Raw genomic sequence first — 26802 nt, forward strand, 5'->3', positions numbered from 1 at the left:
TGAATATAAAACCAAATATGGCCAAAAGGCCAAAAATGACATTCTAACTAAGGCAAAAATTCCCTCACTCTTTTGTCAGGTTTATAAGTGTATAAACCCCAGGTGGATTTTTTAAATGGCATATTGTATTTAGAGACCTGTGAATTACAGTTTTTCTTAGATCTGTTATTACAACAAATAAATAATTATGTTCAACAGCTTCAAAATATTGAGTTTCTCTTCAAAGGTCAGATTGGCAATGATCATAAGAGCCTTGTATGGCCCTGCATTCTGTTTGCTGTCTTCAAGTTCCTTGCCTTGAGCTTCAGCAAATGAAGGAGCTCATCTGGTCTCTTAAACCGGTTCGCTGGATCAGCTGCCTGTATTTTTGCCAGTATTCGTATATAGGCTTGATAGGACATGTAGTCTCCTTCAGAGTCTGCTGATTGATCAATGCACACTTGGTAGGGAATGAAAAGGGCCAGATATGTTAACTTATCATATACTGGGTATGTACTCTAGGCTCCTATGGTTTCTAGTACAAAACAAAAGGCCAAATGCGATTCATTGCCAAGATCAGATCACAGTAGAGGATTGAGCATCACAGGATTCACCATACTGTAATTGTGAGGTGGGAGTCAAGAACTGTAGTAAGGACTTGGACAAGAACTGTGTATCAGGCTAGACAGATTGCTGGTACTTATCTCTTCGCTTTCCAGCTCCATACCAGGCAGCTCTGACCAATCAGCAGACACCCAAGAATAAACTCATATCCAAATACTGACAGCTGAACCAAGGCCCAATTTAGGGAGATCAGATCAGGGATGTGATTTGTGTTAGGGTTGACTCAGACTGTATATACAGTCATCTGTACTATTTATAGAAGAACATAGTTATTATGCAAATAGACATTGGCAGGCAGTCATAAGAATTTGCTCATCTTTATTGTATACATGTGATGTGTTCCCTTAAAAAATGTACCATGTAAACAGATCCTGACTTAAGATACAGAAGTATTTCATGAATACTTTGCTGCATCTGTCAGGATGGGTCCTTATCAGTGCTTTGTTAAAACCTGTCTATGGATCAACTAGTTAAAACTCACCTGAAACATCTGCTAAAATTATCAATTCCCAGGCCCTACTCCAGACCCACTAATTCAGCCTGGTGTTGGGTCTGAGATCTAAACTTTTAACAAATGTTCCAGCTAATTCTGATATACATCCCAGGGTAGAAGCTACTGGACATGATAGAATGCTGCCGGTTCTTTAGTCAACCCTCATTACTGTGGAATAAATACAAAATAATTCCATTTAAGTAGAATTCTGGAGCATTACAAGTAAGTTACTCTAGATAAAAAAACAGTCCCTCATTTTTAAGGTTAGTTGTTTAAGACACTATATTGTTAATTTATGTGGCCTATCCATAGAAGTTCAGCCAAACGGTAATAAAGGTAGAAAGAGTACTAGTAAGCCTAACCACAATATTAATAGTTCTAGAGAGAAATGTGTTTAGAGTTCCAGCTTGGAAAGAATATAGATCCATCCAACCCCTTCCCATACCCACATATTGTGGCCAAGGTAACTGGAGAAAAGGCTTTCTTTTCCCTCCTTTTTCTTCCAAGGGTGTTTCCCCTCTATCGTTGCCATACCTTTCTTTACCTTCCCTCGGCTCTCTACCCCCTACTAAGAGAAAACAGGGACTTTCTCAGCTTCAATTCATTGGGGTGGCACCCAAAGCCTGTGTTTGGGGCTGTAGAAGAGAAGGTCTTCATATTGACTACAGGAATTGGGAGTAAGGGGCTGGTGGGAAGGTCCTATAAGGGGAGGGGCCGGGAATTTCCCTCGCATTCTCCCTTGCTGTGGTGCCTGTGAATTGTCTAAAAAAGGGTTAAACAGTAATTACTGACATGGTATATTCAAGTTACATTAGTGAGACACCATCTGTACAAAATATTTAAAAATTAACCAGGCGTCATACGTGCCTGTAGTCCTAGCTACTTGGGAGGCTGAGGTGGGAGGATGGCTTGAGCTGGGGAGATCAAGGCTGCAGTGAGCTATGATCATGCCACTGCACTCTAGCCTGGGCCAGAGTGAGAGAGTGAGACCCTGTCTCTAAAAAATAAACAAACAAACAAGCAAGCAAACTAACAACAAAATTCCATTAACTATAGAAGAATGCCATATACTTCTGCATCTGTATTCCAAAGTATGATTCTGTTCACAATTTATTCTCAAAATAAAAAATCATATAATCCAAAGAAAAAGGAGATCACTCACTTTAATAGCAGTGCTTTCATCGAAGGACTTCGGTGCCCATGCATAAAGGTGAATTGATGATTTCAAAGCAATTGCAATATATGTTGTTTCTTCATGTTGGACTATAATGATAAAACACAAAAAAGTAATGATGCCACAGAGTTAACAAGAACACTCAAGTATTTGTATTTGTCATAAAAAATGCCATAACCACAATTTAAGGGCACAGATGGTATATTTTGGGGAAGTTACTTGGTTACAATTTGATGCCCACAAAAAGGTGACAAAATTATTGTATAGTTTTATGGAGTATACATATTCACCTTCGAGAGCACTCTAAATTGTACACTAAAACCTTGATGAGAGAAATTAAAGAAGACCTAAACAAATGGAAAAAAGTTCTCCTGCTCATAGATAGGTAGATTTAACATTGTTGAAATAGCAATACTGTCCAAAATTGTCTCCATAGGTTCAATGCAATCCCTATTAAAATCCCAATGGCCTTTTATTGAAGAAATGGAAAAGTTGATCCTGTATTTCACATGGAATCTTAGGAAGCTCCTAATAGCCAAACAATGTTGAAAAAGAAAATCTAAGTTGGGGAACTCACACTTTCCAATTTCAAAGCTTACTACAAGTTACAGTAATCAAAGCAGTATGGTATTAAATAACATAAGGAGAGACATAGAGATCAATGGAATAAAATTGGGAGTTGGTAAATAAACCCATACATCTATGGTCAATGGTGTTACACCATTCAATAGGGAAAAAGCAGTCTCTTCCACAAATGGTGCTGGGACAAGCGGATACACCTATGCAAAGCAGTAAAGTTGGAGCCCAAATCTCACACCATATACAAAATTAACTCAAAATTGATCAAATACCTAAATGTCATAACTAAAACAATAAAACTCTTGGAAGTAAACATAGGGATAAATCTTGATGACCTTGAATATAGCAATGAATTCTTATATTTGACACCCAAAGTATAAAGCAAGAAAAGGAAAAAAAAAAGATAAATTAGGCTTCATCAAAAATAAAAATTTGGGGCACCAAGGGAAACTATCAAGGAAGCGAAAATACAACATACAGAATAGGAGAAAATACTTGCAAATCATATTCTGATGAGAGTCTAGTATATGGGTTGGGCACAGTGACTCACCCCTGTAATCCCATTCCTTTGGAGGGCAGGGTGGGTGGATCACTTGAGGTCAGGAGTTTGACACCAGCCTGGCCAACATGGTGAAACCCCATCTCTACTTAAAAAAAAAAAAAAATACAAAAAATAAGTGGATGTGGTGGCAAACACCTGTAATCTCAGCTACTCGGGAGGCTGAGGCAGGAAAATATCTTGAACCTGGAAGGTGGAGGTTGCAGTGAGCTGAGATCACTCCACTGCACTCCAGCCTGGGCAACAGAGCGAGACTCTGCCTCAAAAGAAAAAAAGAGTCTAGTATGTGGAATACTTAAAGAATGCTTACAACTCAACAGCAAAAGGATAAGCAAACCAATTAAAAAACAGGCAAAGGACTTGAATAGACATGTCTCCAAATGGTCAGTAAACATATGAAAAGATACTCAACAACATTAATCATAAGGGAACTGCAAATTGAAACTTTCATAACATCCCACTTTACACCCATAGGGATGGCTAAAATCAAAAGACAGACATCTACAAGTGCTCACAAGTATATAGAGAATATAGAACCCTCATACATTACAGATAGCAATGTGAAACGGTGCAACCACTTTGAAAAACAGTGTAACAATATTATCCAAGAAAAAAAAAACCATACATATCCACATATGAAGATGTATGAAATGTTCATAGTAGCATTATTTTTAATAGCCAAAAAGTGGAAAGAGTGCAAATGTCCATCAACTGATGTATGGATAAACAAAATGTGGTATATCCATTCAATGCAATACTACTCATCAATAAAAAGGAATCACTGATACATGTTATATATAACATAGACAAACCTTGAAAATATTACGCTAAGTAAAAGTCTGTCATAAAACACAACATAATATATGGTTCCATTTATAGTAATTGTCCAGAAGAGGCAAATCTATAGAGAAAGAAAGTCCTAGGTAACCATTTATCAGTTTATCATGGATACCTAGGACCGTGAGTGGTAGAGGGGGAAGTAAAGAAAGACGGAATGCGGGATAACTGTTAATGAATATGGGGTTTCTTTGGGGGATGATAAAAATTAGATCATGGTGATTGTTACATAACTCGATAGACCTCCTAAAACCCATTGAATTGTGCACTTTAAACAAGTGTATCTCATGGTATGTACATTATTTCAATAGGGCTGTTTTAAAAGGTAAATTAAAAAGTACAATTAGGTATATGCTTGCTCTTGATTAGCCCTTCTGGTTCTTATGGAATATGTTGTCTTACCTGATAGATTTATACTTTGTGCTATAACGCCCTTCCTTGGCTGCAATTTCTTCTGCCATCCCGACGCATTCTCTTTCACTCTCTCTCTCTCTTTCTCTCTCTCTCTCTCTCTTTCTCTCTCTCTCTCTCTTTCTGGGTGTAGCTTACTCTCTCTCTCTCTGGGTGTAGCTTTCTCTCTCTCTCTCTCTCTCTCTCTGGGTCTAGCTTGCTCTTGCATTTTCTTTTGCATTGCTCCCAAGTAGGTCAAAGGAGCATGATTACTAATCCTCCAACAATCAAAAATATTCTCTCTTAAAACACTTCCTATATATTTAATATAGGGTAGTAATTGGTGCCAGTTCACTGTCTTGTGGATCTTGGAAGGCTCTGAAAATACCAGGCAACTATGATCTGTTCTTGTCTTCCTGTGTGAAGATGATACTAATTCCACCTGTCAGTGGGACGAATGCTTTTTGCTGTTCTGAGAGCTTAGGTGGACTGGAATGGGGTCAGCCAGGAAAACTAAACTTAACTATTCCACCCCTTACAAAGAGCACAGATTTGCAATATGAGTACCTTTGTGACTATCTCTTACTGAACTAATATTTTACAAGTTAGTAGGAGGTAGTTTTGCTATATAAACGCCCAAGTTAACATCTGGGGATATCTTTCACCTCTGGGACTATCACATTTGCATAATATGATCTGGAGTGAAGTAGTGATACCTAAACCTAGAAGAAACTAGTGTATTTATTTAATGCTTAAGTTATCTGGGTACTCATTTCCCTCTTTAGTGGTGTATGTATACATATGCACACACATACAAAAACCTATCCTGAGAAGGTCACTTTATATGCAGAACAATAATAGTCAGTCAGGATAGAAGTATCCCATTGCAATTTATATAATGTGATTCCAGTTATTTCTCACCTATGCCACCAGTTTGCCTGAAGAGGCAATTAATGAAGAGGGAAAGAAGCAAAAGAAGGCCGAGAGTAGAGGAGGGTTTGTTTCAGAAATAGAACAGAATGGGATGACATTAGCTCACAGTTTTTTACAGCTGAGAGCAGGATTCTGAACCCCTAGGATTGTTACCACTTTTCACAGTGGATGGTTGTGAAGAGAAAGGGTATATGAAAATATTCTAATCAGATGGAAAATAGTGATTATACTCATGAATATCAACAGTGGGAGCGAGAGTCAGTAGATCATAGAATTTTCTTTCTGACTCATTGTTAAGTTTCCTGGTCAGTATTAGGAGGGATTCAATCTTACTGTTGTTCCAAAAGAAAGAGAGTATCATATGAGTCTCCCCAAGTTTGTGAAGATAAATCTCGATCATTTATATAGCAAAGCTATATAGAGGCAGGAAAAAAAATACCGGTTTATCTGGAATATTCAGGGTGACTAGGAAGGAAAGTAAGGTGAGGAGGTAAACCAAACCGAACACCAATAACTATTTTAGTCAATCAATGTTTTCTCAAAAAAAAAAAAAAACAAACAAGATTGTAACATAGAAGACCTGGAAGACGTGTCAGTGAAATTTACTATTCTTTGATTTGAAGTTGCTGTCTATAGCCATACCACCCTGAACATGCCTGATCCCGTCTGTGTTTGAAACTGCAAATTGTTTCCTTTCTCTGCATTGCCTTTCATAATTATGTACTTCACCAAATGAAAGGATGCAAAATTTATATTGCCATAGTAAACATGAAATGTGGCTTACGGACACTGAAGTGTTCACAGCCTGTTAACTTATCAATAGCTTTGCAGGCTTCCTCTGTCTTCAGCATTTCTTCTTGCCTTCTTTTACTTTCTGGATCATTATTCAAAATCTTGTTCCTCAACCAGGTCAGATGATACACCCGAAGTCTGTTCTTACGACCTAATAGATAAGAAAAGATACAGTATTTAAAATCAATCTTTCTTTTAATATATTAGAAGAAAAAAATGTAAAGATATTTTGCCTTTAAAAAAATATTTTTATTAATGTAAAAAGCACTTGTAAAAAAACTGCATTGCATCAGAATCTCCCATTCAGGGTTTGGAAATATGACAGATTATTTTAGTCTCTCAATTCCAAGAAATAGTCAAAGTATCTACCTATGTGCCTCTCTGAAGGGGATCTAAACCTTTTTTGGGACAGGGTTAAGCCTTTCATTATGCAGGCAAGATAATTACCATCCATTCACTTGTACCTTGACTATTCACTAAGTCATGACTCCTCTGGGGTTCAGAGACCTAAAAGCTGTCCCTGGTAGTGTGTGTGTATGAGTGGGGTGGCTGAATATTGACTGTTAAGGTATTCAGGGACAGCAGTATGGGTATCTTTGTATTCTGTCATTCCAGCATGCTTGTAAAATAGCTGAACAGTTTCATTATATATTCCTCCAACTAAATTTATCGTTAATATTAATTTCCTAATTGTAAATCCCATCAAATTCTTACAATTCAGTCAGGAAACACAGGACATGAAAAAATCACACATTTCTTTTCCCCTATATAGTGACTTTATAATCATTTTTCTTTGTCATTTTTATGGTTTATTATTACATGATTTCTAGGGCCAACAATAGGATTCTTACTTACGTCATTAATCTTTCATATGTTTTTAATATAACATTTTTGAAGCAGTGTTAAGGTTCAGATATCTACATTTATGTGATATGGTCTTGAATTGTAATCCAAATTGTAATCCCCATGTGTTGAGTGAGGGACCCATTGGGAGGTAATTGAATCATGGGGGCAGTTACCTTCATGCTTTTCTCATGATAGTGAGTTATAAACCACAAGATCTGATGGTTTTATAAGGGGCTTCTCCCCTCTTCGCTCTGCACTTCTCCTTGCTGCTGCCATGTGAAGAAGGACGTGTTTGCTTTCCCTTCTGCTGTGATTGTAAGTTTCTTGAGGCCTCCCCAGCCATATGCAACTGTGAGTCAATTAAACCCCTTTCCTTTACAAATTACGCAGTCTCATGTATGTCCTTATAGCAGCATGAGAACGGACTAATACACAACGGCTATTCTATTTCTTAAATGGTAAAATAAATTTGTGCTTTAAACTAGTGAGTATCTTCTTATACTGATGTTCTCAGTACTGTTTGATGGAAAAGTATTCCACATTTCAGAGAAGCTCAAGAATTAGAGAAGAACACATTTAGATTAGAGGAAGTTGGATAAAGAGTAAAGAAATCTGTTATACAGATATGTAGTCTATAAGCCACCCAGATGTTTTCAAACAACAAATATTACTTCCACATACCTTAAACCATTATAAGCAACTGACTATAAAACATGATTTAAAAAATCATGAAGTCTGAGCATACCTCTAAAGGGATTTCTCCTCTAACCAAAACATAAAGCAAAGTTAATCATTTTAGGAATAATACACAATCATTAGTGTGCAACATGGCAATTTGTGCACTAATTATATATAAAACATGTTATATATAATAAAAATATATAAACTCATATAAAGTCTGTAATTAGCATCATTTCATTCCATAGACAAGCCATATTTTCTTACTTTTTCTCTCCTTTTGTCAATCATCTTTTGCTTATAATCAGCTTTAATATTGGTGCTTTCCTGATACTAAATGCTGTTTACTAATCGCGATCACTCTTAACACTCATTTACTTGCTCTCTTGTATTCTAAGGTTCAGGCTCTGACTGACCAAAACTAAGAAATTTAACTACTATTTGGAAAAGGTGTAAAGATCTTAATGGATCCAGTCTTGTTACAAACTATCTGTAGGCCCTTGTGATAAGGTTAAATACTAAGGACAAGTCTCTTTTATATCTGATTATTATTCACTTTGTTCTTTGTTGCTTCTAACACATCACAAGAATGAGACATGGTGGATGTTGATGCAGTCCTGTGCACGAGTGAATGAAAATTAGAGATCTGAAGTTGTAGGAAGCTGCACTGGAGAGAACATGCAAGGATGCAAATGTTGTGGTTTTTCTTATCAGTAACCTAGGTTAGGTACTTTATAATAAAAGGAAATTACTTTAAATTGTAAATAGATAAGAGAATACAAGTAGGAAAGTCTGGTGTCCCAATTAAAGGTTATATTTAAAGTGCTCTTCTATGAACACTTTCACCTGAGAAAGTCTTTAACCCAGTTTGCAGACTAATTAATCTGCATAATTACTCAGCTAATTTTAGTTCTTTAACAAACCTGAGATGGTAATCAGCAAATTGAGTGGCTCTAAGACTTGAATCTGGCGGAATGGTCTTCGCCTTATAAGTTTAGTAATGTCAGCCTTTCCACTTCTGTCCATCAGATATAGATTAGATCGGGTTCCCAACAGCAAATTGACTCCTGTTCATATATAAAAAGTGCTATATTAGCTCAGATTATTTTTCATAATTGCATCTATATTACTATTTTTGCTATTCCAGTATGCTGATCTATGTAAAGATGACTTATCAGTTTAGGCTATATTGACCTCATACTGTGTAACTATGTACTCTCTACCAACAGAACAAATTTCAACAAAATACATAAAAATATAGAAGATAATTCCCTCTGGCAGTATTCCACTGGCTGGCATCTGGTATGCCATCTCACAAATGGAAATTTATGTATATCTTAGCACCCTTTAGTAGTGTTCTGAACTTTATCAAAATCAATCAACATTTTTGAAAATTATCATTAAACATTCTTAGTCTAGCACATGCAAAGAGTTCAATTCAGCCCATTTCTCATTTCTAAACATAAGTAAATGTTTGAATGTTTTTAAAATAATTATATGTAAGTAATTGTTTTTAAATTGAATGATTCTCTGTTCATGAATTTGTTAAAAATTTACCGTTGTCAAATGCCTGTGAAATTAATTCCTACCTTCATGTATCTCAATTTCTACACTCTCTTTTATTTGTTGACTGGCTCTATTGGTTCAAACATAAGCACTGTTTAAAGATCAAATAAGAGGACTGAAATAGAAGACAGAACTAAAGTTAAATTACACTTGAAACTACTATGGGAGCTTTTCACCATAAAGTGATATAGGAAATAACCAGCCAAGTAATGTAACAAGATAAAATTTCACAGTCCTCCTTGCACTTGGAGCATACCTGTGCTCCCTGAGCATAAGGAGAAAACTTAAGTGATTTTGCCTTCATTTTCTCACCCTATCGTTAACCAGTTCTCTAACTTATGGCCAATGGCATGTTTAGGAGCTGCATCTTCTTCGAACAGGGGAATCAGAGAAGGAGGAAGAAGTATAGTCAATTTTTACCATAATTTTTTATTTTTCAAAATATAAAATTACAGGTTATAACAATGAGTTATTAGACATTAACTACATTTCTGGGCAGTTGCCAGACTGAAATATTCATGCTATCTTGTTGTTTGACACACTAAATTAGCAGAACTTTGAGATGATTTTTAAAAATTCTTTAATCCATATAATTACAATGTTTGTTACCATTTCTATTTTTAATTTAAAACCCTGCACTTTGTTCAATCATACATTAAGCAAAATCTATGAAACTGCAAGACAGGCTGGGCGCTGTGGCTCACTCCTGTAATCCCAGCACTTTGGGAGCCCGAGGCAGGTGGATCACAAGGTCAGGAGATCGAGACCATCCTAGCTAACATGATGAAACCCCGTCTCTACTAAAAATACCAAAAAATTAGCCAGGCGTGGTGGCGGGTGCCTGTAGTCCCAGCTTCTCAGGAGGCTGAGGCAGGAGAATGGTGTGAACTCGGGAGGAGAAGATTGCAGTGAGCCGAGATAGCGCCACTGCACTCCAGCCTGGGCGTCAGAGCGAGACTCTGTCTCAAAAAAAAAAAAAAGAAAAGAAAAGAAATTGCAAGACAGAGGTTGTCAATTACTTTGGATTTCTTCCTTTCTTGCATTTATTTATTCTGTTTCATTTATAATTCAGATTGGCTTGAGGTAAAATATTGTCTCAGCATTGCCAATGTGGTTATAATTCTTCTGAAACAAAGGATTTTAAAAAGTCTATCTGAGTTAAGACATTATAGAAGGAACTTTTTCTACAAATTTCCAAGGCTTTTTAAAAACAAGATCTTGAAGAAATATTTCTTGGAATACCTCATAAAGTATCATATGTTGAACACTACCCTAAATTAGAAATATGATTTTTTTTAAGTTTTATTAGTTTTTATAGGTATATCACAATAGCCACATTTTTTTTTCTTTCTTTTTTTTATTATTATACTTTAAGTTCTAGGGTACATGTGCATAACGTGCAGGTTTGTTACATATGTATACTTGTGCCATGTTGGTGTGCTGCACCCATCAACTTGTCAGCACCCATCAACTTGTCATTTACATCAGGTATAACTCCCAGTGCAATCCCTCCCCCCTCCTCCCTCCCCATAATAGGCCCCAGTGTGTGATGTTCCCCTTCCCGAGTCCAAGTGATTTCATTGTTCAGTTCCCACCTATGAGTAAGAACATGCGGTGTTTGGTTTTCTGTTCTTGCGATAGTCTGCTGAGAATTATGGTTTCCAGCTGCATCCATGTCCCTACAAAGGACACAAACTCATCCTTTTTTATGGCTGCATAGTATTCCATGGTGTATATGTGCCACATTTTCTTAATACAGTCTGTCACTGGTGGACATTTGGGTTGGTTCCAAGTCTTTGCTATTGTGAATAGTGCCACAATAAACATACGTGTGCATGTGTCTTTATAGTAGCATGATTTATAATCTTTTGGGTATATGCCCAGCAATGGGATGGCTAGGTCAAATGGTATTTCTAGTTCTAGATCCTTGAGGAATCACCACACTGTCTTCAACAATGGTTGAACTAGTTTACAGTCCCACCAACAGTGTAAAAGTGTTCCTATTTCTCCACATCCTCTCCAGCACCTGTTGTTTCCTGACTTTTTAATGATTGCCATTCTAACTGGTGTGAGATGGTATCTCATTGTGGTTTTGATTTCCAAGAAATATGAATCTTAAACTCTGTAACAATCATAACCTAGTCCAATTGTGTATATATATTATATATTATATTATTTATGTTATATTATATGTAATATATGTTATTTATATATTATATTTATAATATATATTATATATATATATATATATATATATATATATATATATAGACAGAGGGGGGGTCTTGCACTGTTGCCCAGGCTGGAGTGCAGTGGCATGATCTCTGCTCACCGCAACCTCCACCTCCCAGGTTCAAGCAATTCTCCTTGCCTCAGTCTCCCAGGTAGCTAGAATTACAGGCACCTGCCACCACACCCAGCTAATTTTTTGTATTTTTAGTACAAAGTTTCACTATGATGTCCAGGCTGGTCTCAAACTCCTGACCTCGTGATTCGCCTGCCATCCAAGTTAACTCAGGTTTAAAAGAAATAGAATACAAAGGAGGGGGTTATCAATTCAAACATCCAACTGCACTGAGTGAAAAAAAATCAGCAAAACTAATTCTGAGTAAATTAACTACTATAAATACATTTTTATTTTAATGACTTGGTAAGAGTAAACAAATATTCTATGTCTATGATTTTCACAGGTTTGCTACGTAAAAATATATTCTTTAAGAAAACAAACCAAACTCACCCCACAAAGAACCACAGCAGATCTCAGAAGTGAACTCCTTTTCATACATGTGGATTAGTGGTTTTTTACATGAAGGAGAGACATAGCGTGGGTTAACATTGACTTCAGAGGGTTGCTTAGGTGATTCCTCAGGTAATTCTACAAATCCAGCATATACTGCAAAGATGTAAGGGGAGATAATAAGAGAAATTACTAGTTCTGTGCCTGATGGATTATAGAAAATTTTTTTTTAAAAAAGAAAAATCTGCACCTGATGGAGTTATAGAAAAAAAAATTAAATTACTCATCTATTCACCTTATATGCTACAGTGCCTCCACAAATGAGGCACGACTTAGCCAAATTTATTTTCTTTGGCCAGGTAGTGTGGCTCACACCTGTAATCCCAACACTTGGGAGGCCAAGGTGGGAGGATCATTAAGAACCAGAGGTTGAGGCTACCATGTACCGTGATCATGCCACTGTAATCCAGCCTAAGTGACAGAGCGAGATCTTATCTCAAAATAAAAAACAAACAAATTTCTTTCCTTTTATTGTATTTTATTTTTTACTGAAAGTATAGTTTCAGTAACTCTGAAACCATCAGATAACACAAATCATGATGGTTAAAATACATTGTTGAGCATGAATATATTTTCAGTTATTGTGATTAGAAAACACACATAAATCCAGATAAGGGACTCAATTTCTCAATTGTAGTTCAAATTTAGGTACCATAAAGATTCAGTAAAGCATAGATGTTTTAAAAGCATATACCAATCTGAGTTTATTTCAACTGAATGTGAGAATAATAATTTGATTCCTAACAGATCATGAAGCAGTGGTTAAACACTATTTAATATGTGAACAGATAGTAGCATTTGGAGATTATATTGAACACACTCACAGATGGCACTGGCAAAGTTAGCATCAGCAGACCTCCCAAAACCTTTGGAAGGAGATGAGTGATTGGCAGAAAAATCTGATTGTATTGATGATTCTGGTATGTCCTTATTGTCGCTCTCATCATCAGGTGCTGACAGTGCAGCACCTAAGTCAATGGCATTTGAGGCCTCATTTCCACCACCTGGCTCCTAAAAGAAGTCCAAAAACCGATTTTTATTTCATTAATAGGTTAACAGTAGGAGAAATATGCCTAGTGAGGGGTCATTTGGAAAATAAAATGCAAGATCTATAACATCTACATTCTTATAAAATCCACATTTACTAGAAAAACTCAACAATGTCATCAGAAGAGACAGAACTAATCTATTATTGAGATGACTGATGGTACAGGTGAAATGCAAGGCGCTATAGGTACCCAACTGTACAATTTGGGACTTAACATTTGTGGAATTTTTACCATGTATCAGCTACTTTGCTAGGCATCATATTTAGATATCTTTGTGACTCCTTACTATAGCCCAACAAGTAAGTATAATTATCTCCAATTTACTTATACAAATTTAAAATTTAGAGATAGTAAATAATTTATTCAGTCATAATACTAGTAAGTAGGGGAAGTAGAGTTTGAAGTCAAAGTCTGTCTGATTCCAAAGCATACATCCAGCTAGGCTATGCGAAACAGCCTCTTGAAAAAATATAAAGCACAGTGTGGGGATGTCTGTTCCACTGCTTTAAGGTACCTTCACAAAACTGAAAGCATGAAAACCCTGCAGAAATAACTTTCAAATGATAAAGAAAATGAAGGAAAATCAAACAACACAAATTCAAGAGTGTAAACACGCATCACTGAAAATGTAGCTGGCTTTCATCAACTTACAAAGAAGATACTCAAGGATAAAAACCACAAAATGTGACAATTTATGTGGTATGCCCTGTCCTGTGGGAAAATATGTCAACTATTGTTGGTAAGTTCTTCTGTTGATAAGCTCATCTTTGTGTCTAAACAGCGATTCTTGGCACTGAGAGAGCTGTGCTATTCTGTAAAAGACTGGTTTTTATGACCTTTTCAACCACAAAAACATGGCATGACACCATGTCCTTTTTAAATTAAAATGAAAGGAAGATCCACTTCCTCTATAAATTTCCAAAACATTCCTTGAGATAACTGGAGATAACCAGGTTTGCCATGAAACTTACATTGGGATATCCTGTTTTAATGTCTTTAATTAATTAATTAAGATAGATAGATAGATAGATAGATAGATAGATAGATAGATAGATGATAGATAGACAGACATAGATATTTTCCCACTGGCACTGCTTTCCCATTAGAAACCATCCACGAAATTTCCTTCCTTCCTTTTTTTCTTTCTTTTCATCCTTTATTGATTTATTCCACAATTACTGTGTGCCTATCATACGCCATGTCCCAGGTTAGACACTGAAGTTGGGTGAGTTGGTAGACAAATAATCAAGCAAGGATTAGATATAATTCTTTCCTTTAAGAGTTCACAATGTAGTGTGAAAGCAAAAAAATAACATAACTAACAATAATACCGTAAGTACTAAATTGGAACTATGGACAAAAGTACAGAGGAAGGGGTATATAACTCTGCCTTGGTAAGTCAAAGTTGATACTTGATTTGGCCCATGAAGGATTACTAATTCACCAAACAGAGAAGAGGTGAGGGGGCAGCCTTCCAGAGGAAACAGCTTGCACAGGAGCGCTGATTCATGAAAGAGCATGGCATCTCCAAAGCCAGTTTGTGTGACAAGAAAATAGGCTAGGGGAGTAGACTGGCATAATCTTTTTTATGTCTGGAGTTCCACCTATGTTCTCAGATATCCAGATACTCCCCATTTCTCAAGAATGAGTTCAAATACCACATGGTCCAGAGAATGTTATCTGTGATAATTTCTATTGATGTAGCATCTGTGAACTACTTGAATATTTTAAACCTATTTATAAAGTCAATAAATGTTTTGCGAATGACAAAATCATTGTATAAACACAGTATATTACTTGAATTAAAATTTTATGTTATCGGTTGCTCAAGAAGTTAAGCGTAGACTTATTACATGATGTAGCAATGCCACTCCTAGCTATATACCCCCTCAAAACCTGAAAGCAGGGACTCAAACAGATACTTGTACATCAATGTTCACAGCAGCGCTATTTACAATAACCAAAAGGTGGAAACAACCCAAGTTTCCATCAGTAGATGAATGGATAAACAAAATGTGGTATATGCATATGATAAAATATTATCACCCTTGAAAAGGAATGAAATTCTGACCCATGCTACAACGTGGATAAACTCTGAAAACCTAAAAAGTGAAATACGCCAGACACAAAAGGACAAATATTGTATGATTCCACTTATATAAGTTACCAAGAGAAAAAGTAGAATAGAGGTTATCAGGGGTTGGAGGACGGGGAAACAATACTTACAGAGGTTATCAGGGGTTGGAGGATGGGGAAACAATACTTATAGAGGTTATCAGGGGTTGGAGGACGGGGAAACAATACTTGTTTAGTTTGGGATGGTAAAAAAAAATAAGTTGTGAAAATGGATAGTGGTGACAATCTCACAATATTCTGAATGTAATAAATCCAACTTGTTTGTACACTTAAAAATGGTTGAAATGATAAATGTTATGATATGTATATTTTACCACAATAAAAAAACTCAGAAAAAAATAATTGGCTCTGATTGGAGTGATGTCAGTAAGATAGCTTATTGGTGGCACCTGGTGCTTGTCCGCCTCACAAAAAAGGAAAAAGAGAATGAATAAACAGAGTTCAACTGGTGTGTCTGAGGGAGAGTGCTGGAGTGCAGTGATGGGGTGGTGAGGTCACTGTATAGCATGGAATCTCAAAATGGCAGCAAAGAGAGGGAAGTGAGGTACTCTGCTTCTGCTGCCCCATCTCCCCTACCATGATCAGCTCAGAGCCCGGAAGGAATTCTCCTTATTGGGAAAAGGTAAGCAGAAGACTCTCATTAGCCCCAATTGCCACTACAGACAACTGCAGTACTTACTACAGGAGAATCTCATAGTCCTGACAAGCCCTGAGTTCAGTTTGGGAAGGTGCCTGAAATTCATGTGTCTGCATTGCTCCAGATAAGGAGCAAAGGTTGTGTATTTCCCAACAAGCTGCTGCAGCCTGGTGCCATCTTAAATCTAGAGCCACTGCTGAAGTGCACTATGTTCTGGGGGCCAGTAAACACTGTGCCTCTCCAGTCTTGCCGCTCTACTGTCATTTCACCAAGCCCCCATTGATGGCTGAAATGCTGTGACCCCGACTGCTCAGATCTTGGGCCCAGGAAAGGTCAGCCATAACTCCAGTACTGCACATTGGCGAAGCCAACTCTAGGCTGGCTTAACTGCTGTGCACTTGCACCCTTGACCAGAAAAACAGCTCAGCAGCTCTGATCCCAGTAAGCCAGACCCCAAGCCAGCTGTCCCACCCTGTGTGACCACACTCTTGCCCAGAGAAGTAGTCTGGTAGTTCAACCCTGGAGGGCAAATTCCTGAGCCACTCAACCCACCGCATGTGCACTTTTGCCTCTGGCCTGAGAAACAGCCTGGCAAGCCCACCCCTGGCAAAGGTGTGCCACCTTTGCCACAAATTTTTGCTGCCTGGGCCAGTGAGGTACTAGCAAACATTGCTAATGTATATTACAGCATAGAGACCACACTGCTGCATCTACCCAGAACCAAAGTTAATGCACCCCACCCAACCAACACCCCAGGACCCATCTATGGAATAAGTCTTTCCTTATGAAAGCTACTCCATAACATTATAAGAAGCAATTGCTCCACCAGATGGACAGATATCAACACAAGGACACAAGAAACATTAACAAATAAGGAAACATACTTTCAAAGGAACATAGTAATTCTCCAGTAGCAGACAACAGAAAAGAAAATGTGAGGTGCCAGAAAAGGAATTAATAATAATCATCTTAAAGAAATTCAGCAAGATACAAGAGAATACAGATAGACAAATCAATGAAATTTTTAAAAAAATCATGATCTGAGTGAGAAATTCAACAAAGGAATAGATATCATTAAAAAAGAACCAAACAGAAATATTGAAGATAAAGAATTCAACAAATAATATTAACAAATACAATACAGAGCTTCAACAGCTGACTAGACCAAGTAGAATAAAGAATTTCTGAACTTGAAGTCATGTCTTCTAAAATGATTCAGGCAGACAAGAAAAAAGAGAAAAGAAAAGAATAAAGAGAGCCTATAGAACTTATGGGACAACATTAAGAGGATGTATTTTTGAATTATGGGGTTCCAGAAAGATGTAAAGATGTAGAAAGCTTATTTAATAAAATAACAGCTGAAAACTTCCCACATCTTGGGAGAGATATGAACATCCAGATTCAGGAAGCTCAAAGGTTATAAAATACATTCAACTCAAAAAAGTCCTCTCAAAAGAAAATTACAGTAAAACTGTCAGAAGTCAGTGACAAAGAGAGAATACTAAAAACAGCAAAAGGAGAGTCTTATCACATACAAGGAAATCCTCTTTGGACTAACAGCAGATTTCTGAACAGAAACCTTACAAGCCAGGAGAGAATAGGATGATATATTCAAAGTGCTGGAAAAAACTCTGCTAGCCCAAAATAGTATTACCAGAAAAGCAATCCTTCAGAAATGGAGAAATAAAGCCTCTTCCAGATAAGCAAAAAGCAGAGGAATTCATCACCATTAGAGAGGTCTTATAAGAAATGCTTAAGGGAGTCCTACATCTGAAAGGAAAAAGACAATAACTACTATCATGAAAACATGAAATTATAAAATGTGTAAAGCAGGTATAGAAAGGTGAAATGCAAATGAATCAAACCTTATTACTACAAAAGATTATATAACAACAAAGATTAACAGTAAGAGAATAGAAAAAAAAGGATACACAAAACAACCAGAAACAGTTAACAAAATGACAGGAGTAAGTGTTCACATATCAATAATAAACTTGACCATAAACAGACAAAATTCTGTAATCAAACATATAGACTAGTAGAATGGTTAAAAAAGTAAAAAATAAAATAAAAAAATAAAAACACCCAATTATATGTTGCCTATAAGAAATTCATCTTACCTGTAATGACACACACAGATTGAAAATGAAGAAATGGAAAAAGATATTCCATGCAAACAGAAATCCAAAGCAAGCATGAATAGCTACACTTATATCAGATAAAACAGGTGTTAAAGTCAAAGGATGTAAAAAAGAGAAAAACACAGACATTATATTATGATAATAGGATCAGTTCAGCAAGAGGATATAATAACTATAAACACATATGAACCAAACACTAGAGTACCCAGATGTATAAAGCAAATATTATTGGATCTAAAGAGAGAGATAAACTACAATATAATAATAGTTGAGAACTTCAACACCTCACTCTCTGCACTGGACAGATCATCTATACAGAAAATCAACAAAGAAACATTGGATTTAAACTGCAGCATAGACCAAATGAACCTAACAGACATTTATAGAACATTTCATCCAACAGCTGCAGAATATATATTATTTTCATCAGCACATGAAACATTCTCTAAGACTGACCATATGTTGGGACACAAAACAAGTCTCAAAACATTCTTTTAAATCAACATTATTATCAAGTATCCTTTTTGACCAAAATAGAATAAACTAGAAATCAATAACCAGAGAAACATTCAAAACTGTAACAATACATGGAAATTAAAAATATATACTCCTGAACACCAATTGGCCAATAAAGAAATTAAGAAGGAAATTAATAAATTATTTGAAGCAAATGAATATAGAAACACAGCACACCAAAACTTATGGGATACAGTAAAAACAGTATTAAGAGACAAGTTTATAGCAATAAATGACTACATTTAAAAAGCAGAAAGAATTTGAATAACAATCTAATGATGCACCCCAATGAAATAGAAAAGCAAGAACAAACCAAATTCCAAATTAATAGAAATAAAGAGATAATAAAGATCAGAGCAAAAGTAAATGAAATTGAGACTCAAAAACAATACAGAAGAAATACAACATGAACATTTGGCTTTTTGAAAAGATAAACAAAATGGACAAACCATTAGCTAGATTAACTAACAAGAAAGTACAAAAGACCTAAATAAATAAAATCAGAAACAAAAAAGCAGACATCACAACTGATACCACAGAAATACAAAGAATCATAAGAGACTATTATGAAAAATACACAGCAATATATTAGAAAATCTAGAGGAAATGGAGAAATTCCTGGACACATACAACCTAGCAAGATTGTACCAAGAAGAAATAGAAAGCCTGAACAAACCAATAATGAATAATGTGATTTAATCAGCAACAAAAAGTCTCCCAACATAGAAAAGTCCAGTACTCTATGGCATCAGTGCTACATTCTACCAAAGATTTACATAGGAACTAATGTCGATTCTCAAACTATTCCAAAAAAGGTGAAGGGAAGGGAATTCTTCCAAACTCATTCTGTGAGGTCAGTATGACTCTGATCTCAAAACCAGATAAGGACACAACAATTAAAACAAACAAACAAACAAAAAACTACAAGCCAAGATCTCTGATGAAGACAGATGCAAAAATAATCAACAAAATACTAGCAAACTGAATCCAATACTATATCAAAAATATTATATACCATGATCGAGTGGGATTTATCCCAGGGATACATGAGAGATTCAGCATATGCAAATCAAGAAAGATGATACATCACATCAATGGAATCAAACACAAAAATTATATTATCATGTTAAAATATACCAAAAAAAAAAGCATTTGATAAAATTCTACATTCCCTCATGATAAAAACTCTCGACAGTTTGGGTATAGAAGGAACATACCTCAAAACAATAAAGACCATATATGAAAAACCCACAGCTAACATCATACTGAATGAGAGAAAGCTGAAAGTCTTTCCTCTAAGGACTGGAATAAGACAAAAATATCCACTTTCACCACTCTTACTCAACTTAGTTCTGGAAGTCCTAATCAGAGCAATTCGGCAAGAGAAGGAAACAGAAGACATCCAAATTGGAAAAGAGGAAGTCAAATAGTCTCTGTTTGCAGATGACATGATCTTATAAATAGAAAAACCTTTAACACCACCAAAAAATTCTTAGAATTGATAAACAAATTCAGTAAAGTTGCAGGATACAAAATCAGCATAGAAAAATCTGTAACATTTGTATATACCAACAACCTAGCTGAGAAAGAAATCACAAAAGCAACCCCATATACAATAGCTACAAAATAAAATACTTGGAAATAAATTTAACCAATGAGGTAAAAGATCTCTATAAGAAAAACTGTAAAACATGGATGAAGGAAACTGAAAAGGACACACACACAAAAGGAGAGGCACCCTATGATCATGGACTAGAAGAATTAATATTGCTAAAATGACCCTACTATCCCAAGCAATATACAAATTCTATGTATTCCTTATGAAAATACCAATGACATTCTTCACAGAAATAGGAAAAAAATCCTAAAATTTTCATGGAATCAAAAAAGACCTAGAATAGCCAAAGCAATCCTGAGGAAAAAGAACAATACTGGAGGCATCAGAATATCAGATTTCAAAATATACCACAAAACTACAGCAACCAAAAAACAGACCCACATACCAATGGAACAGTATAAAGGACCCATAAATAGATCCACATATTCATTTATCTCATTGTGGTTGATTTTTGATAAAGGCATCAAGAATATTCATTGGGGAAAGAGAAATGTCTTCAATAAATGGTGCTGGGGAACTAAATATCCATAAGCAAAAGACTGACACTAGACCCCTATTTCTCACCATATAAAAAAAAAAATCAACTCAAAATAGATTAGATACTTAAATGTAAGACCTGAAACTATAAAACTACTAGAAAATATAAGAAAATGCTTCTGGACATTGGTTTGGGAAAAAAGAATAGGACCTCAAAAGCACAGGCAACAGAATAAAAAATAGACAAATAGAATTATATCACACTAAAAATCTTCTGCACAGAAAAGGAAATGATCAACAAAGTGAAGAAACAACCTGAAGAATGAGAGAAAATATTTGCAAACTATTCGTCCAACAAGGGGTTAAAATCCAGAAAATAAGAAACTCAAACAACTCAACAGATAAAAGCAGATAATCCAACATGCATACATATGTAACAAACCTGCACGTTGTGCACATGTACCCTACAACTTAAAGTATAATAAAAAAGATGGGCAAATGATTTGAATAGACATTTCTCAAAAGAAGACATACAAATAACCAACAGATAGATGAAAAAAAAAATTCAACATAGTTAATCATCAGGAAAATGCAAATCAGAACCACAATGAGATATCATCTCATCCTAGTTAGAATGGTTATTATCAAAACACAAAAAATAAATGTTGGTGAAGATGTGGAAAAAAGGGAACTCTTATATACCGTCGGTGGGAATGTAAACTACTACACCCATAATGGAGAATGGTGTTGTGGTTCCTTATAAAACTACAAATAGAACTACCATATGATCCAATCATTCCACTACTAGGTACATATCTACAAAAAAGAGGAAATCAGTGTATCAAAGAGCTATCAGCACCTCCATATTTACTACAGTACTAATCACAATAGCCAAAATAGGGAATCAGCCTAAGCATCCATCAAGAGAGGAACTGATAAAGAAAACGTGACATATATACAGAAATAAATGCTATTTAGCCATAAAAAAGAATGAAATCTTGTGATTTGCAGCAACATGGATGAACCTGGACTCAATGTATGTTAAATGAAATAAACCAGGAAGAGAAAGGTAAAAACCACATGTTCTTACTCATATGCAGATGCTAAAAAATTGATGTCACATAACTAGAGAGTAAAATAGTGGTTTCCGGAGGCTGGGAAGAGGAGTAGGGGAGAGTGATAGAGAAAGGCTGGTTAAAGGATCCAAATGTATGACTAGATAGGAGAAATAAATTCTAATATTCTATAGTACTGTAGGATAACTATAATTAACAATAATTCATTATATATTTTCAGATAGCTAGGAGAGAGGATATTGATTGTTCCCAACACAAGAAAACGATGAATGTTTGAGGTGGTGGACATGCTAAATACCCTGATGTCATCATTACAAATTGTATATGTTAAAATATCACTCTGTACCCCATAAATATATACAATTATTATATGTCAATTAATTTTTTAAAATATTTTTTAAAAGTATGAGTCAAGAGACACTACCCCAAATATGTGATCTGAGTAATAAAGACAAACAAATAAGAGATTTTTGCCTTTGGAAGTAAATAGGAACCACGCAAATTAGAAGTAATAAGGATCCACGTACAAACCTATAATTTAAAATGTTTAAGGCTTTGTGGTATATGATTGAAATCTATTTGGAACGGCTGGAAATGCTACATGTCCCATGAAGAAACACATTTGCAATGAGAGGAGTTCAATCTGCTTTTCAAATGGTGCGTTACCTCCTGTAGATATTCAAAGTCCTGAGACACAGCTCTCTTCAATCCTGGACCATCTGTCTCTGAGCAATTTTCTTCTCCATTGGGTCCAAGGGCTCCACTCTCTTCACTGGTTCGAATGACTCCCTTATCTCCATCACCCTCACTGCCTTTTCTTTCACTGCCTATATTGGCTGCATGTTCTTCCTGATCTCCAGTGGCTGCATTGTCCTCACTGACTGCACTTCCTCCATGGCTTCTATTGGCTCTATGGCTTCCATAGCCTCTGTAGGCTTCCTCTTTTCCACGACTTCCATCATAACCATCTTGCTTGCAGCTTCCATCTCTGCCATAGCTTGCCCTGATAACAAACTTCAATTAATGAAAGAAAGCCACGCAATAAAAACACATTTGGAAAGTTAGCAAGTAGAGCAGAATTAGGATGTGTCTTATACATATCTACCATGCCCAGGCTTGTCTTTGCTCTATGTGAACACTACTGGTATGATACAGGAAAGAAAAATGCCGCTATGTCTTGTCAGTCTTATGTAATGAATTAATGCCACAGCCGCCACCAATTTCCCAGATGCATTTGGATGGCAGAGGGAAGAGAACTTGTATTCTTTGTTAGGTGCATGTATTAGGTTAGCAGCAAGAATATGTAGTTTTTTTTTCTTAAATATATACTATTTCATGCATTAGCAAGTTCACAGACACATGAATGATTAAGCCTATGTTTTTAGCTCAACCACAACATGATTAATTCTTCTTGCAATATATCTAGTTTGTATTCATTTCAACATCTGCCTTGATTTTCTAACATTTGTACTGACTGCTTTGCTACAGAACTTCATTGGTCTACTACTCCCACCAAGGAAGTTCAGCAATATAGACCTCATGTCTTGTGGAACTAAGTTATTTAATTGCCAAAAATACTAAGTTTAACAAAATGTGCCAATGCTCTCTTTTTGCATAGAAAACAAAATTAAACGTACGTGCCTGTGATAATTCTAAGAGTAAATTTATTTCATAATGGAATTCTTGATAGACTTTTTTGGTTGAAAAAAAATCAAAAGAGCTCTTGGTAATTTCTCCACCAATTAACCAGATAAAAATCATCTTAAATGTATTATATATATGGTGATATCACAAAAGTTTGAGAAATGAATAGCTATGTTTGCAAATACCAAGACTTCATCTTAATGCTTGTTAAGTTACACACTTCCTTTGTTGCCTTTTCTCATACTCAGTATAGTTTTATAGAGTAGGATGATTCAGTGGCAGTAATTTTAAAAGAAACATCCAGACAATTCCAGTTATAAATTAATTATAAACTAATAAATACTTGAACGCTTATTTTAAAATACACAAATGACACAAAATTAGATGTTCTGCATTAGAACAATTTAAAATACATTATTGACCATCAAACCATTTACCAAAATGCAAGTGAAATTAAGTCAATCTCTTGGTAATAAATTTTGAAAATAAACCAAAGATGCAAATAGCTCTGCAGTCATAAAACATGGAGAGTATAAGTAATTTTAAAAAACCAACCTTGGACAACTAGGTGCCTCATAATAACTATTATTTACATCATCAACAGACTTATTGTTGTCATCATCATGGTCTTTACAAACATCATTAGCCTGATCAACCTGGTTATCCAAGTCATCATTGCCATTGGTATGATCATAGGTATCTTCATAAGTATCATTAGACTCATCATCATCATCACCATCAGTATCAGCACCGGCATCATAGAGTTCAACATAATCACCATCCTCTTCAGGTGGCTGAACGACAGGTGCAGGAGTTAACCAATCATTCCGGAAGATTTCAGAGAGTGCATTATAGCCTACCCATTCGTTTGTCAAGTATACAGGGGGTGATATTTTTCCTACTTTAAATCCATCTGGAACCTGTGTGCACAAGAAAGGTTAATGTAGTCTCTAGTAGCCTTTAATTTTCTTCTAGATTGGAAAGTTTCCAAGCTGACAACATTTTGAAATATATTTTAAATTGAAACAAGGATGTTCACTCACTAGATAGAGCCAAAATTTTAGTGAGGATGAGATGTCAAAACCCAAACATCAGACTGTGATTATTAGTGGATCACATAGGGCAAAATAAACTCACTTAAAAAAATTACCCATACTTGTCGGCTCAGGAGTGGACATTTGCTTTTGATGCTGGAGAGAACAGGTGATCTGATGCTCTTTAAAAATGGTAACTTTTGTTACCATTTTGTTTTACCTTTTGTTTTATGCCCTGACATTGGGATTAACACACAGCTCTTGAAATTGATATGTTAATTTCCCAGCACTGGTTTTATGTGCCATGGGTTGTCTTAAAGGATCTCAAACACTTCCAAAGTGCGAATTAATCTAAATCCATCTTTTAAGTATGGTATGTATCATTTAACAACTTTTGGGCAATCTGGAAGGGATGTGTGTATGGTAGCATAGAGGTAATTACAAAATTGAAATAGAATAATCTGAAAGCCCATTGCATTAGGACAATTTAAAATCTGCATTAGAACAATTTAAACATGTTCACAAAGAGTTAGAAGACTTTTTGTTTATGCCATCAGAGGACACTCTGTTTTTTACTAAATGTCTGATATTTATGCATTGCCTCATCACTCAAGGATTGCTATTAAAAGTTGGACATCTAACATGTACCCCTCAATCTGAGATTAGGTTTTACAAATAGCTTTTTATCACTACTCTCCCAGACATGTTCTAAATGACACAAGAATGTGAAAATAAAATATTCTCTGATTGGTTAAGTGTTTTCCCATTTCAATTTTAATTTCTAAATTTTGTGTTCTATGTATTCACAAAGCAATGAGAATATATCTTTAAAATATTAATTAAAAAACTAAACTCTTTAACCTTTCTCTCAAGTGAAGGTGAGAATGTGTAAGTCAAAACAAATGAAAAATAAAAAAAAAAATAGACATTAATGTGTTAAGATGGAAACTTACATGGATGTCAACCAGCAACTTCTGATCAATAGTAGAATAAGGTGGTGATGACTGAGACCTCCTTCCAGTCACAGGTCTCTCTTCCTCAGAAGAAGATTCTATGGAATGCCAAAAATACATTAGTAACAATGGTGATTACAGTCATTGTCTTCATTTGTATAGTGTATCAGTTAAATCCCTTATTTTTTTTTTCTGTTTTTTTTTTTTTTGTCATTTTTATGATTCAATTCAGGAAATATCACCTGAAAATTCTCATGGGGCCAGGATCTTAAATTCTCTTTTCAGGGGTATTAGCAGGGGTTCAAGTTTTCTTCCATCTGTAGACCTACATGGCTGCTCTGTTTTCAATATTAAGTGTACACTTGCCAAATATTTCTATCTATGTAAGAAGATACATGGTCCGAATGATAGCCAGGTAGACACATTTTTTAAAAATGTATCAACAGTAGGAAGGGCTGGGAGTACCACTGGCTTCACATACTGACCAGTAGAAAAAAAGCCCAACAGTGTATTTATCAGAAGATAATAGAGCAGCCAAAACTCTCAAGAGGAGAGTTCATTCTTCAATCTTAACCCCCACAAATTTCCACCCAATGATATATCCAGATGTATTTCAATACAGTTGTGGAGTGAACTACTGAAAAGAGATAACACCCCTTTCTATAAAGCTGGGAACCTTTCTATAGTAGCAATGTACAACAAAACTTTCTGCAGTGATAGAAATTTTCTCTATCTGAACTGTCCATTAACAGTAGTCATTAGTCACCCATGACTACTGAGCATTTGAAATGTGGCCAGTATGCCTGAGAAATTGACTTTTAAATTTTATTTAATTTTCATTTTACTTTTTATTTTAATAGCTACATGTGGCTAGTTGCTACCACAATGAACAGCTCAATTCTATAGTGTAAATATTTCCATTTAAAATACAAATGTATCTGGTTTGGAGATTAGGTTTTATTTTTGAGTTGTGGTATGGTAAATAACCCCTGTGATTAAAATACAGTGAGAATATTTAACAGGCTCAAAATTCAGGTCTGGGTGAGTGTACTTAGAAAAAGCTTCACTGAGAGAAAACTCAGTTCCCTGTTTAATGTTTTTGTGCGCGTAGATTTTCAAGATAAATACTATTGTCCCTCTTATTTTCAGTCTTGGTATACATAGCCAAAGTATAGATACTGCAACTCCAAAAGACATATATTTATTTGCAAATACTGCTGTCCTTTGAGAACATTACACTGAACACATGCTAAAATTTGTGCCCCCATCTTCTG

General features: G+C 35.6%; 1 protein-coding gene across 4 annotated transcripts in view; it reads right to left on the reverse strand.

The window, feature by feature from the left end:
* The window catches only part of NRK (Nik related kinase), a 141041-nt gene that overhangs the window by 12294 nt on the left and 101945 nt on the right, over positions 1-26802 (reverse strand). For 2 of the 4 annotated variants that reach the window (XM_009198048.4, XM_009198049.4), the window contains exons 17-24: positions 25529-25626; positions 24097-24461; positions 22564-22900; positions 13072-13258; positions 12188-12343; positions 8808-8951; positions 6353-6511; positions 2259-2359 (exon numbers count right to left, since the gene is read on the reverse strand). In XM_009198048.4, the coding sequence (XP_009196312.1) occupies positions 2259-2359; positions 6353-6511; positions 8808-8951; positions 12188-12343; positions 13072-13258; positions 22564-22900; positions 24097-24461; positions 25529-25626 (1547 nt within the window). Of the gene's footprint in view, positions 1-18; positions 441-2258; positions 2360-6352; positions 6512-8807; positions 8952-12187; positions 12344-13071; positions 13259-22563; positions 22901-24096; positions 24462-25528; positions 25627-26802 lie in introns of those variants that run through there. The other 2 variants (XM_031660720.1, XM_031660719.1) reach the window with 2 other exon arrangements.

The sequence above is a fragment of the Papio anubis genome, chromosome X (assembly GCF_008728515.1).
Source record: "Papio anubis isolate 15944 chromosome X, Panubis1.0, whole genome shotgun sequence".
Classification (NCBI taxonomy): Eukaryota; Metazoa; Chordata; class Mammalia; order Primates; family Cercopithecidae; genus Papio; species Papio anubis.